Source organism: Miniopterus schreibersii (assembly GCF_964146895.1).
Source record: "Miniopterus schreibersii genome assembly, chromosome: 17".
NCBI classification, from domain to species: Eukaryota; Metazoa; Chordata; class Mammalia; order Chiroptera; family Miniopteridae; genus Miniopterus; species Miniopterus schreibersii.
In genome coordinates, this window is record NC_138117.1 from 31714368 (window position 1) to 31729779 (window position 15412).

At 42.9% G+C, this 15412-nt stretch overlaps 1 protein-coding gene across 3 annotated transcripts in view; it reads left to right on the forward strand.

Moving 5' to 3' along the window:
• STMN2 (stathmin 2) overlaps positions 1 to 15029 on the forward strand; it is a 32633-nt gene extending 17604 nt beyond the window's left edge. For all 3 annotated transcript variants that reach the window (XM_081116592.1, XM_081116591.1, XM_081116590.1), the window contains exons 4-5: positions 10570 to 10761; positions 13657 to 15029. In XM_081116592.1, coding sequence (XP_080972718.1) covers positions 10570 to 10761; positions 13657 to 13716 — 252 coding nt within the window. In that variant the 3' untranslated portion in view covers positions 13717 to 15029. The remainder of the gene's footprint in view (positions 1 to 10569; positions 10762 to 13656) is intronic.
• Positions 15030 to 15412: the final 383 nt, after the last annotated feature.

Sequence of the window (15412 nt, forward strand, 5' to 3'; positions counted from 1 at the left end):
GGAAACTGCACTTATAATAATGTTTAATTTTATTAAGAGGGGATAGTTACAAAGAGAATGAAGATAGCACTTCTCTTAAAGACTGAATTCTCTAACAGAGGGTGCAGGACACACCTGTGTGTGTGTGTGTGTGCACGCACATGCGCACACGTGTACATACGTGTGTGTATACATACATATATTCATGCAGATATATACATACCTATGTAGTATCAAATAACAAGGCTTCAATTTTATGAACCAGAAAATACTTTTTGTTTTAACCTTGTGTTGAAACAATCTTCCTGTGCCCTGTAACACACTGATCAGTTTCAATTTTCACTGAAGAGGGAGGTTCACCAAGTGTCTGATGAGGATTTTCTTATTTCTTTACATATATATTTATTGTATTTGCCCAATTCCTGTAGTCCTAAGTCAGAATTTTAAAGTGAGGAAACTAGCTATTAACCTGAGTATATGTACAGAAAGTTGCATTAAAAATATTTATTAGCTTTTTCAGTTGTAGTTCATAGCTTCCCACGCATAGAGGAGCTAAGTTCATCAGTGACAGTCCGTCAAGACTTGGCTGTCGATCAATACACTGTAAATAAGGACCTGTAACAGCAGAGAGCACGTGCACTCAGGCGGTCCACGTCCTCGCCCAAGCACTGGCATCTTACAGGGCACAGGTATTGGTCGTGGGTTCACACACACAGACGCTGGGACTTGATTAGGATACAAACTTGGGCACTGAGCTCAAATGGAAACTTAGAGATGAAAAGTCAGCACCATGGTCAGGTTGTCGCTGGTGTTTCTAGGTTAGGCATTCAATGTGAAGGAAATTATTAAAGGGGAAAAACAACACAGAGAGGATCCAAATTAACCAGGAGTTTTCACAAAGCTCCCTGAGTTAGCTACTTACTGGTTCTGACTGAACTGAACTAGAAATTGGCCACAAGGCTAAAAGACATCTACACGTGTGATCTTCCAGCATTACGACTCCCAGGAAGAATGTTTGTGGGAACCCTTTAAAAGTAGTATTCCATCCTATTTTTAGTTTGACTTCTTGTTAAAATTTTCAAGGCAAAAATCATTATATAGATTATGTCCTGGCGATAGGGCTTTAATTAGAAGGAAATACAACTAATTAACAGAAAGATCAACCTAAAAAAAATCATTAATTGATTTTATTCTGTGGGGTTGTACTGACTTAATTAGTGCTCATTTGAAGAACTGTTAATTCTCTTTAAAAGCCTTCAGCAAGCACATATATCTCAGTAATTATCTAAGTAAGAACATGCGTACATCCAAAATCCATCTCAACTGGCAAACACAAGAACGGGGCACGTAACTAAAAAGTCTAAGAGGCGTTGCAGCTTCAAAGACAGCTGGATTCAGGAGATCAAGCAACACTGTTAGAAAACTTTCTTTTTATCTGCTTCTAATTGGTTTCATAATAAGAGTGTTTAGTTTCAAAAAGTCATCTCAAATCATTTCCCTCACAAATGAGCAGCTCCAGCAGAAGGAGAGCTCCTCTTTTCTGGTAGTTCCTACAAAAACCCTGGAATTGAGTCTGATGGCCTGTCCTGGACAACGTGCCCAACCCTGAGCCAATCACTGTGGCCAAGGGGACGCAGCGCTGTGATTGACTAGCCTGGGTCACACCATCACCACTGACCTGTGGAGAAGTTGAGTAAGATTTCTGACATTAGAAGTGACAGTGATGCCCCAAAAGAAAACTGAGGGGTTCTTACCTGAACAAAAGAAAATGAATCTTAGACAAGCAAAATTACAAGAATCCACAGTTTTTATCTGCAAATGTTTAGATGACCATTAGAATAATTATGTAGCTCATACATTATTCAGTTTGTAATTCTCTTCGTTAGCCCCACTAACATCCTGTGTATTTTCATATAAAAGAACAAAAAAGCCAGCTGTGCAGCTATATAGACCAGCACTGTCCAGCAGAAATATAATGTGAGCCACTAATGTATTTTATATTTTTCTAGCAGTCACATTTTAAAAAATAAAACAGAAACATGAAAATCACTACATGTGGCTACCGAGTTGGACAACACAGGTACAGACAATTAGACCTGAAAACTCGTGATGAGCAATGAGGGGACCTTCAGGCCTAACTTTTTCAAGTTGGCACCAGATAATTATTCAGGTTCAACTTTACTTTGTTTTTTCCCTTACATATTCTCTAGGAATAAATTGATATAAACTCATAAAGTCAAAAAGGAACTTCCACACCATGATTGCAATCTTTACATTATCAGAACCAACCTGGGGGGGAGTTTAGAACCTACTGTAAGTGACCAGATCTTCTAAATCCCACACTTTCTTCCTTGCCTACCTGGGTCTCTGTTTATATGCCAGTTTCTCACTGTGGGGAGGGGGTTCCTCCAAGCCCCGTTTTTTCTTGTTAGTCTCTTTAATGGTACTCAGGTCTGTTTTTCCTTTGTAGCTCTTAGCACAATTGGTGAGCATATATTTATCTGCATATTTATTTAACCCTACACCCCCCCATTAGATTATAAATTCCTTGAAGGTAGGGATTATATCTTCTATTTAATAGTGCTTGGCCATAGTTCGTACTACAAATATACAAATATTTTTAAATAACTTGCAGAGCCAAATGTTAAAGTGGCAATATGTAACTTGTTTTGGCTTTTTATTTCATCCTTCCATCCAAAAACAAAGTAATGTCAGTAAGTTTCCAAATGAAACCTTCTGAAATTGCACTAAATACATTCTACAATCCAAAGAATTCTTAGCCTGGGGAAAATCACTCAATCAACACATGTTTATTGAGCATTCTCTATTTGACAGGCACTGTTCTAGGTATTAGGGAGGCCTTCGTCAACCTTACATTTCAATGGGGGAGAAATAGCAAATATATAAATATACATATCAGATGACACTAAATAAAGCATTGTCCTGGTAGTATGGGGAGTGGAAGCCTCTATTCATATGAGGTGTTCAGAAAAGGCCTCTTGAATATGAGAACACTTGAAAAGAAGCATGAAAGGAAGGAATGAGCCATGCAACTCTTCTCCAGGGGAAGAACATTTGCAGTAACGAGAATGGCAAGTGCAAAGGCCCTGAGGTATGCGAGGACTGCCTGAGGTATGCAAGGACTGTCTGAGAAATATCACAGAAGACAGTGTGGCTCAAGCAGAAGGAACAAGGGGAGAGTGCTTGGAGTTGAGGTCAGAAGGGAGCATTTTAAGGATTTAACTTTCAGATGAAATGGAAGGTCACCGAGGAAAATAAAACCATTTCACTGCTTGATGTGAACTGCAGCTTCATTTCGGAGAAATATCTGCTTTAAAAAGCTGTCTAACCAGGAAACTAGATAGTGTTAGATAGAGAAGACATGAGAGTATTCTAGAGTAGGAGAATTGTTCCGGAACTAAGGACACCCAGAATGAAGATGCACAAAGTGTGATGACAGGACTGTGGGTAGACCAGCAGTTTGAACTAATGGACCTGTGTGGGGAGTGGGGGAGTGGTGAAGTGAGATTGCGAAGGGCCTTGAATGCCAAGCCAGGTGTTCAAATTCCATTACTTAAGAAACAAGGAGTCACTGAAGGCTTTCACAAATACCAACCTAGCCCAGTGCTCAGTTACATTTTCATTGCCCTGGACCCATTCTTTTTTCCATACATTACAAATTTTTAAAGGGCCAGCCTACCAAACATACTGCATTTAAATAAGAATTAATAAATTCCTTTTGTCATGGTTATAGTCAAAGGAATCTGTAACTGCCAATAATTATGATCATCATAAAATAAGCATTTTCTCTCTAAATTGATACAATTCTAACTCTAAGTAAATATAAAGATAGATGTAGCCATAGACAGATGTGAAATATGATTTCTGATAGGGCTTTTAAAACATAAAAAAGTGTATGAGTCTCCCTCCCCACCCCCATTAGTTCCTGCTTCTGAGAGTTCAGGGACCACATCTGGGAAAGGGTGACCTAGGCTGTGTCGTGGGCTCTCCTGGATTTGCAGCTGGGAGGCTGCCATGGGAGCTCCTCCCTGTGGGCCTGAATTCACTTTGCTCTAAGTGTCCGACAGTTTCCCCTGTTCCCCACCCCATCTGCTGGTCCTGTTGCTACTCTGACCATCTGGTTACTAGGCTGGACCATCCTCCCTCGGGCTCCTCTGAACTAGAAGTAATGCTCCATGGACTAGCTGGTGGCAGTTTATTATTAAAAAATAAGACTTTTTTCCTGCTCTTTCTCCTGTTTTTGATTATCTCTGGGAATCAGTGTTCACCTCTGTGAGACCATGTTATCTCCTGAGGTAAGCTTGAAGCTCATATTTTGAAATTAAAGTTTCCATACTGCAGCTGACCCCCATGGGTGAAATGGTAGGAATACTTTAGTCATCCATCCATCCATCTATCCCTCCTTCCATCCATCCTTCCATGTATGGTTAGCAGAAGAGCTAAGCTAACCATGCACCCCAGTTGGCCCAAGACGATGCCAGCTCACCCCTGCTGTTTGACATCATTGTTATTATTATTTCAATCTCTTAAGTGCCCCAGTTTGGGTAGTAAATTATATGGACATCCTAAGCCAAGCACAGTGTTTAAGAGTGTTTTTAAAAGCATAGGGTTAAGAGATATGGTTAAGACACTTGCTATGATTCGAAGTCTGGTTCCACCACTTAGTTGCTGTGTGACTTTGACCAACTCACTAAACTCTGTCTTATTTTACCCACCCAGAAAATGAGACCAATAATAGGATCTACATTATGGAGTCACTGTGAGAATTAGAAGAGTCACTTACTCTACATAAAGACATAACAAGCACCGTGAAAGCACTGTTAGCTATTATTTCATAAAAACACACCCAGTTCCTGATCTCGCAGACATCATGGTCTAGCAAACTCATAGTTTTATAAAGAAAAGAAGTTTCTCATTAACACAGATATGAAATGTTACCATGCAATATATTTCATAAATATTTTTAAATATTAAGAATATTATTTGTCAAATTATAAAGAAAGATAGGCAGTTTGATAGGTAACAGATGTAAGTGGCTTGAAAAAAATTATTATGATGAAAGCTTAAGGATTTAAATGACATTGATAAAAATATCACCCTAAAATAGATTAAATTAAAAAGAATGCCACTCAGCCCTGGACGGTGTTGCTCAATGGTTAGTGTCAGCCACGCTCCAAAGGGTTATAGGTTTGATTCCCCATCAAGGGCACATACCTTGGTTGCAAGTTTGTTCTGCAGCCCCAGTTGGGGTGTGTGTGCAGGAGGCAACCAATCGATGTGTCTCTCTCACATCAATGTTTCTCTCTTTCCCCCTTTTCCTCCCTCCCTCCCACTCTCTCTAAAAATAATAATAATAATAAAAAATTAATGAAAAAAGTATCCTCAGGTGAAGATTTAAAAAAACGCCATTCAAACCAGTCCAGTGACACATAATTGGCACACTGACAATATTGGCACAATCAATTCCCAAGTCACTGAATCACTGAAAGAAAGACGTGTTGCTTATTTTTAATAAAATGGCATAAAAGTGAGTCATTAGTCACCAGACTTGATAGACTTATCTTTTGCATCTGTTGGCATCTCACGTTGTAGATGGCAATTAAAGTCAAACCTAGGAAAAGAGGGGGTGGTATGTATAGCAATGGATCCTGAACTAAAGTGCTGGATTATTTTCAATTCAGCATTCAGGAAGCATCTGCTCCTCCGAGAATGTGACCTGGGCCACAGACTCTTCACAAGTGTCACTTCCTCCCCTGGGGATCCGTCCCCAGGAGTTGACCACAGCCAGTGGATTCCAGGCTTTAGCAGAAGGGCTCATTCTAAAGACCTTTGGGTTTTAATCATCTTAAGTTTCTTGTTATGCTTCTGATCCTTCAACACAAAGTGAAGATTGTGCCCTTTTGCTTCATACAATTATGTTCATATTTTAACGAGACATTATTTATAACTTCAATTGGGTTAATGTTTTCTTCATTGTGAACAGTAAATTGATCATTAGAGAGATCATCTAGCCTACTACCAGGACATTGAATGTCTGATAAATGGCCCTAGATGGAAAGTAATATATCCAAATGATATGAAGGGGCAAGAAAATAAAGGGATAGAAAATTTTTTTTATTTCAGAAGTGAATGAAAAACTAGCCTTATCTATGAGTAATCTTAAAGCTCCTATGTGTACGTAACATAAAGTGAGTTTTATATACCACTTAACCCAAATTTATCTTCCCTTTCATTTGCACAGTAATTAAACTCTTATACTCAGTAATATAAGGAGTGGTAATGACCCTCTCTGGAAAATGTTAGTGTTCCTACATGTGCAATAACTCTTCCCCCAGACTCATTACTTCTCCCTTCGCCTGCCTCTCGGGGACTTACTCCAGTGATACTGAGTCCAGTGTGAACGCTTAGAAAAGGTGTTTGACAATCACGGGCCTCTATTGTCACAGCGGCGGGAGGGAGAAGGTTCCTTAGTCTCCCAGGATGCCCTGCTGGGCGTCTTGATCCTATAAATACATGTTGCCTTGACATTTGCATTATATCAGCTGATCGCTCTCATGCCCTAATTTCCTATTTCAGTATCGCAGTGACCTTCTCCGTAGGCACCTTCCCTCCATGGCCATGTCCTTTACTCCTGAACAATTTCTTTTTAACAGCTTTCAGCAAATCCCACCCGTCCAGCCCCCCCTGTCAGTCAGTGCAACCATTTGCTCTCTGCTAATCTCCCAAGCAAGGGACAAAGTGAGAGGACCTATCAGACCAGGTAGTGAGAGCCTGACTTCTACAGAATGAAGGCAGATGCTCCCACTTGCTTAGATGATGTTTTTATCCCACATTCTCATGCTCACTTCATGTCATGTCGTGCACTTTTCTGCACTACATCCTGATTTGCTCACTGATGGAAATATTAGGATCAGAGCCAGCTTTCTTCCCTGAGGCTGTGACCGGGAAATTCAGCAAGATTCATGAGAGAATCGGTCTCTCCCAGGAAGGAAGTTAGCGAAGTCATATGCGGGGGCATCTGGACGCTACACTGTGAAAGGGGGAAGAAGAAATATGATTTTCTGCAGCGGGGGAGTTACAGAGACTTAGGACCCAAGGAAAGGCCCTCGGGACTATTAGCTCCATGAAGAAGCTGTTCAAGAGTTGAGTGCATATGAGGAAGACCCAAAATAGGGAGCCATAAATAATTTCTCAGTGAGGAATTCATTTCGTAATCAACTTATCTTGTTATTTTTTCATGGACTCGAACTCTGAATGTTAGAAAGAGAGAGAATTATCAGGTCCTAGCGATGCGTTAGTTGAGACAACGGTGACTGTCACAGTCCCTTCCATTGTGGGGAAAAGGCACCGCAGAGGTGAGCCGGCCTGAGTGCGGCAGGTCTCTGGGTGTAGCAGTGGTCGCCCGTGAGATTCTGCACTGCCTGCCTTCTGTTCTGTTTCACCCCATTAACTGTGCTAATGAAATGCACTTCACACCCAGGCTGGGTAATCTCATTTAGCCCCAGTGGCTGCAGAAATACTGAAGCCATGAATTGGGGCTTTTCAGCTGAGCCAAACGCCGCTCCAGTAAGTGCAACAGGTCTCTCTCCATCACTGCCAGTGAGGTCTGCGGGCGCTTGCTCCCACAGACCCAGTGTGTCCACCAAGGCAAGAAGCTTGCAAAGGTGTGTGTTTGCTATTTTAGCTTTGTAATTCCAAAGGTTTCCTTTTTCAGGCCTTTTCCCCTGCTGTCTCCTGATTGTCATCAGCTCTTTCCCAAAAGAAAACTGAGAATGCAAAGTGCCAAAGTTAATTTGAGCGTCTGAACATTAAAAATTATGCAGTTGACCCTTGCTAATTATCTATGGTAACACTCCCCACAAAAATAATGGCCATAAAAAGTCCAAGTGGCTCCTATCTATCTAGTCAGCTCCTATCTATCCAGGCAGCTCTTATCTAGCGCCACGCTGGATGCACCAAGGAGGAAGAGAAGGAAGGGCCTGCTGACATCCTGACCAGAGTGTCGCATATCTACCTGCCTCTGGCACAGAGGAAAACCGTCCAGAAGCTCTGCTCTACAGAGAGGATTCTGAAAAGTTACATTTTGTTAGGCTTTGTTTTGATCTATATGGCTTTCTTGCCTGAAACTGCCCCAGGGTTTCCTGTCCATTACAAGAGAAACCAAGGCTCCAATCTTACCTCTAGTTCTGGACATGGGGCACCCTCATTCCGTGGTAACCCAGACTTCTCTCCCCCTAAAAGTTTTCTGGACTAGAGGCTACAGAAATTGAGTTCAAGTTTCTGAGATGAAGGATCAGTTGTTTCCTCCTACTTCTTTGTGGTGTTCACTGCCTGTGAAATTTTCTCTCACCATGGCCCACTCAGTGAATGAGTGTGGGTGCCGAGGAGAGAGGTAGGCAAGGGTTGAGCGTCATCAACATAAGGACCCCTGAACCCACTAATGTCAATAACCCAAGAAGTCTGAACACATATCCTGCACACACAAGGCAGCCAAAATTTTACACTTAAATTTAGCTGCACCAGTAGGTTCAATTGCCATCATCTCGCAGTCACCAGTTTGGGGTTTTACTTTTAATGATAGTGGCTATCATTTACTCAGTACTTATTAGACACTGTGCTGAGTATCTTGCAAACATTATTTCATTTGGTGCTTACAAACAATCTATGAGATTGGCACTGTCTTATCCGTATGCCAAAAGGCAATACTGTATGAAAACTATTCTCAGAGAGAAACTTTACACACACACACACACACACACACACACACACACACACATACACTCACACACACACACACACACACACACACACACACACGGAGTCAGTCTCTCTTTTTTCTCTGAAACAATTCAGTAGCCCCGGTAGCAGAAAATAAAATCAGTGTTGGATGCTTTACCAACAGTCCCACCTAGAGGCAGAAGGATGAACCAGCTAGAAAATATTTTTCATGTTTCTTCCAGAAAGGCTCCATTTGATTTTGAACTTATTTTGTGTTAACAGTTCCTCCTTGTGTTTCGTATCGGTTTTATGTCGAGCTATAACAGAGCAGGAATGTGGCGGGTCCACTAAGATGTCAGGGAAACCATTATGGTGTTAAAGCTAGAAGTTGGGCCAGTTCCCAGGACTTCCTGTTTAATCTCCAATGAGTCACTGGACTTGTTCCTGATAAACATCAGAATAAACGCATGAGCATGGACTCTTTAAGGCTCTCTGTAGAATTTTACCATTCCTGTAGAATTTTATCTGAGAGACGTTTCTTCCCGTCAGACCTCATATTGTTTATACATCAAGATTTCTCCAGTAAGACCCCACGACCACTACCATCAACTAAAATGGTTTCCCATTAATGATTTTGATGGTATTAATACTTAGCAGCCCATGGAATATATTTCTGATCTACCATTGTGTAAATACTTGCATTTAATCCCATGAAGGTCATCTCAGAGGACCAGCCTATCCCAAGGAATTCCCCAGAAACAGTGAGTGGGTAATAATTGAGTCTTAAACATGGGTAGTTCAGTTTTAATTAGCTATGTAATTGCAGAGTAGAGAATGAATGTGGAGAGAAGTTAACATCTCCAGGGTCGCCAACACAGCTAAAACTTGAACACAGGCCTGACACTGAAGCCCATGCTGGTGTACTTTTCAAACAGTAGACTGAGAATTGCCTGCATTGTAATCACTAGGGATGCTGATGAAAAATATAGATTCCTGGGTCTCAGCAAACTGCCACAGAATCAGAATCTGTGGACATCAGGCCTCTGAATGTTACCGAGCTCCCTGGTGGCTGTTAACCTTCACTGTACAGAACTATACTGCCCCCTGCTGCTGCAGGCCAGTGACTGTCTACAAAATGCAGGGAAAATGCAGGGAGGGAGGGGCGCCTGCTTTGGCTATTTTTCTCTGATCACTGAGCAACCACAGGGCTTCGAAGATGACCCAGGTGACCTCAGAATGTTGCAGAGAGGTCAGAACAGGGACTTCCTGTTGTTTGGGGCCACGTGGACATTAAGCTTGCACTATAAGCAAGTCTCCAAAGATAACTTGGCACACACAAAAAAAGGTGGGGTTGGGGAGGGTTAGGTGGGCATGGAATAAAATAAGAAAGTGAATGGCGATTAGATTAGTGAAAGCTGAAAAGTTCATTGAGGGACCCAGCCTACAGCCAATCCAAAAACAATGAGGCAGAAAAAAGACTGGAACTTGCCCCAATCCTACCTGTTGTCCTCAGGCTTCAGTGGATGTTACTATCCAGTGATTAACTACAGCATCCCCTGCAGCATAAATGCTAAGCAGCAACTTATAAAAAACGGAAAAGAAAACCTCAGTGAGGGTTCAATGTTTCTTCTTCTAAGACAGACTGTCCAAAAAACTCACATCTGTAAACCCAGCTAACCACATTTCCCAGCTCACTGCACTGCAGAAAACCTGGGGGTGTGAGGGTGAGGGCGGAATGGCCAGCCGGGCTCCAGGCCAGACCTACTGCTCCTTTCCAAGGCGCTCTGGGGTCAGGGCCGCGGTCCTCCAGGCTGGGTTGGGTGCCTAAGGCGACCTGTTGCTCTACCCCAGTCCCAGGAGGCCCAGGTGCTGAAACAGCTGGCGGAGAAGCGGGAGCACGAGCGGGAGGTCCTGCAGAAGGCGCTGGAGGAAAACAACAACTTCAGCAAAATGGCAGAGGAAAAGCTGATCCTGAAAATGGAGCAGATTAAGGAGAACCGCGAGGCTAATCTAGCCGCTATTATTGAACGTCTGCAGGAAAAGGTAATCACCACGGGGCCCGAGCAGGCGCATTCTCTCAGGCCTGCAAGTCGGGCTCAGGCCTCCCAGGGCCGGGGGACCTATGGGGCTGCAACCTGGGCCGGGAGTGGGAACCCCACAGGGAGGCTGGAATTGTCGAACTTCCAGTGGGGAAGGATGCAGGAGGGCTGATTCGTGCTTTTCCAATGTACAAACACTGCTGAACAAACCCTCAGAGCCAATCCTTGGAATATTAAATTAGAATTACTCAATACTCCATACATATAGGGTGTCCCCCCAAAAATGTATATACACCTTTTTCTGATAACACAATTGATGTTCTTTCTTTTCAGATTTAACCCAATGGAATTAATAATTATTCAAAGTGTGTATACATTTTGGGGGACACCCTGTATATAATATATAATGTTTAATTTTAGTTTAACCTTTAATTAATCTGTAATATTAAATACATCAATATTAAGTTGGAAAAGCATATTTGTCAGAAAAGGAAAGTATTTATGAACCGCAGGAAACCCATTCTCTCCACATAGGAACATCTGCATGGAAAACTCGGCCCTAATAACATTGCAAGGAGCCAAAGTGAAGGGAAGCTAATGGGGGATGTTCACTTCCTCACGTCCTGGCACCCTGGTGCCTTTCTCTCCACCACCAAACATAAACTCGGTCCCACCAGGCAGCATGAACAGCGCTGCAGATCCTCCCAAAAATGTTTTCTTGCCCTTCTGTAGGCTCTATGCTATCTGTCCACAGCCACCACCACCGCCTCCACCACCACCACCACCACCCCTCAAAAAACCTGCCTTTGAAAATGGATGGTGTAGCTATGAGTAGTCTACTTCTGTCCATTTCCAAAAATCATATGAAGCATTGAGAAAGTGGATCTTTGAGAAAGCTGCCTCAACCCTTTTCTGAGCAGTCACCCTTGACACCTGTCTTGGGAGCTATCACATGTTAGGCACTGGAGATACAGAGAGATATGGGCCTGTGCCTGTCAACAGATACTGAGAGTTTAGACAAGATCTGCCCATTTTCTGAGTAGTCCTTAGGAAGCTTCATACCCTCTGTTAGAGTTGGCCCATCTGACCTAAGAATCAACAGCCTCATCCTGACCTCGCAGTGATTCTTTGTTTTCACTCCCAGTCTCTGACTCCAAACATCAGGCCAGAACCAATGGAAATCAGACATAAAACCTAAAAATGTATATACTGAATTTCATGGATATTTTCACGGGCAGCTGGGCCCTTATGGGATGTTTGGAAGCTTTGCTGGGAAGGATGTGTGAGGCTCTTGGGGTGTGTGAAGTTCAGGGAGAGCTGGGCAGGAGCCAGAACAGCCACTGGATGCCTTAGTTGGAATCCTAAAGTTGGGATTTAACTTACTTATATAAGCCAGTCCTTTCATACTCCCAGAACTATGTTGTTAGCTTTCACCTACATGAGTCAGGTCAGGATTTGGAGGAGGCACCTGAAACCAGCTCGCTGCAGGTTACATGTGGCGGCACCATCGCGAGTGCTTGGCTGAGGTGCAGGAGAGCAAAGTTCCACTGGCTCAAATGTACTCCTCTGACCCTCAGCTGGTCAGTCTTCCTCCATGTGCCCTCAGTCCCCACTTTCCCACATAACTGGGGCGATGCCTGCTGCCAGGGGCTGGTACCATGGACAGCAGAGAACCACTGTGTTCTATTCAGGGTAATTGTGACTCCACCTTTATCCCACATCCTAGGCCCTTAAAAAAACCACATGGCGTTGCTAGGAACTGGGCACGCTCATCTCATTGCAGCAGGATTCTCAGTTCCCCCTGGAGAGAATCCCGACCTGACGCATTAGAAACCCTGAGCAGTAGCCGCTCTTATCAGACCCAACTGGGAACTGTAACAAACAGTTAATTTTGAAAAAGAAGTTAAAGCAGATATAATCATTTTAACATGAATGCATACATTCATTAAACATATAATTTTCATGTTAAATATTTAAATGTACATTCAATTACTATCTTTTGACGTAGGCCAGGACCTTTTTGTAACTAATTCTCCCAAAGTGTCCATCAGCAGTGACAAAGCCCTTAAAATACTAGGGAAAATGAAAAACACCATTAAAAATGAGATAGAAAATGATACTGCTTTTTATGGCTGTTCTTTGGATTTATACAGTGACCATAATAGTTCAAATTCTCTTTTGCTCATAGTTTTCATTGAATACAGTGGTTGTTGTTTTTTAAAGATGCTGTAAGTCTTGCCCGGCCAGTGTGGCTCAGTAGTTGGGTGTCAACCCAGGAACCAAGAGGGCACCGATTCGATTCCCGATCAGGATGAATATCCTGGTTGCAGGCTCGATCCCCAGTAGGAGGCGTGCAGGAGGCAGCCAATTGATGATGTTTCTCTCTCATTGATGTTTCTACCCCTTTCTCTTTCTCTCTCTCTAAAAATTAATTTATCCTGCCTGGTATGGCTCAGTGGTTGAGCATCAACCTATGATCCAGGAGATAGCAGTTCGATTCTTGGTCAGGGCACATGCCCAGGCTGCAGGCTCGATCCCCAGCAGGGGTCGTGCAGGAGGCAGCTGATCAATGAATCTCATCATTGATGTTTCTCTCTCTCCCGCTCCCTTCAATAAATAAAATATTTTTAAGTCAATTTAAAAACATATTAAAATCATGATAAATTTTATTTTAAAAAATAAATAAAAGATGTCGTAAGTCTTGTAAGAGCTTCTGCAATGTGACACGTACTGAGTCCCATGTTTTCCTTTCTTGGGAAATGAGAAGATTTCCTAGGGGTAGATGTCAAACTGGTTTACTTCAGGCCAAGCACACAGCATTCGAAGGGGGGGGGGGTCCTGGTTCTGCGTGGAGCAGACAGCGGGCTCGGTGACATCGCTTGTCCCTGGCGTTTTTCAGGAGAGGCACGCCGCGGAGGTGCGCAGGAACAAGGAGCTGCAGGTGGAACTGTCCGGCTGAGGCGACGGAGGGTATGGCACGCCCTGCCGCTAGGAAGACCCCCTGCGTATATCTTAACGGATCGTGCGATATCAGTATGAGAAATGTATGACATGGTTTAAAAGGAACTCACTATTAAAAAACACACACAAAAAAACAGAATCAATAATAAAAAAAATCAACGCGGTCTCTTTGCAGAATGTTTTGCTTGATGTTTAAAAAATACCTTGGATCTTATTTTGTAAATACTTACATTTTTGTTAAAAAATACAAGTATTGCATTATGCAAGTTATTTCATAATCTTACATGTCCTGTAACAGGCTTCTGATGTTGTGTCTTTCCACGCAAATGAATTTGCCAGGTCTGTTCTTTTCGAAGCTCCCCACGTCTGACTACCTTCCCTGCCCTTTTCATTCCAACAGAAAAATCAGGTCAGTAGACAGTCTATGGTGCTAGAAATCCACCATTGCCTAATGACCTAGACAGCTCAAGTTCATCCCTGAACTTGACCAAGCCCATCCCTAGACCACAGCCATCATGACTCCACATCAAACTCTACCTTCGTTCGCTCATAATCTACTTACTGCCTAGAAACAACAAAGCCAAGCTGAGAAAAACCACCAGTCATTGCACTGACATTCGCTTCCACTGGATTATGTGCTGTCAATGTGCTTTGGTTTTAGAAAGGGATGGGTGAGAAGACAGACCTGAGATCAATCTGGGTAGAAGCAAAAAAAGTGACCCTTTAAAAGTGCTGCGTTTTAAATGGTTCCTGCAGCCGTGAAATCGCTCTTCATGAAGTGGGCTTAATTCTCTCGTTTAAGTTCTTTTGATGGAATGAATTAATTAATGTGTCAGGTGGCTTATTTGTGGATGCCATGATTGACAATGTTCATTTTAAGCTCTTACCTATAGTACAAGTACATGATGCTACTGAATAGTTTTCACTTGGAGACTGTGAGCTGGTTGTTGCATTGAAACACACACACACACACACACACACACAAACACACAAGTCAGAAACACTGCGGACTTTCACTCAAGCTGGTCTTTCTTCCCCAGTGTGAGGCAATCCTGCCGATTAAAAAATTTTTTAAAAAAATCACTCCATCTGCGAGGGCTGACGCAGTGAAGGGGGGTAGGCAGGGCACTGTGCCGACTAAGAATCAGCAGACACCCACCGTAAGTACCTATCGCAGTTTTGAAGTCGTTTCTCCCCCAACTCCCGACTCCCGAAGGTTGCTGCCTGCGTATTTACTCTTCATTAGTGCTATTTTCCTGTATGTCATTGTGAGCAAGCTGTGATAAATAAAGAATTGGAGTTCTGTGAACTAATAAAGGGTTGGTCTGTTCTCTCGCCCCTTCATGGGTCTGGGCCCGGAGTTCAGATTTCAAAATGGCCAGTGGGTAAGCAAAGAGACACTGGGCATTTGAGACCTGGCTCCCTGGCATATGTCGTCAGTTTGGCTCAAATAAGCTCTTATAAAAACTATCTCAAATAAACAAACAAATAAGCAGAGAGGCAACAATTAGAGCTTAAGGAAGCCAGTGCCCTGCTGGCTCACTTCCCTGCGGGAGCAGCAGGCGGCCTCTCTCTTTCCTCTGTCCCTCTGTCAGGCCAGCACGGCGGGAGGCGTCTTCAATCTGTTCCCCTTAAATATCTTCAGGACTGACGGAGGTACCACAGGTTCAGACTAGTCGTTCTGGAGATGAGAA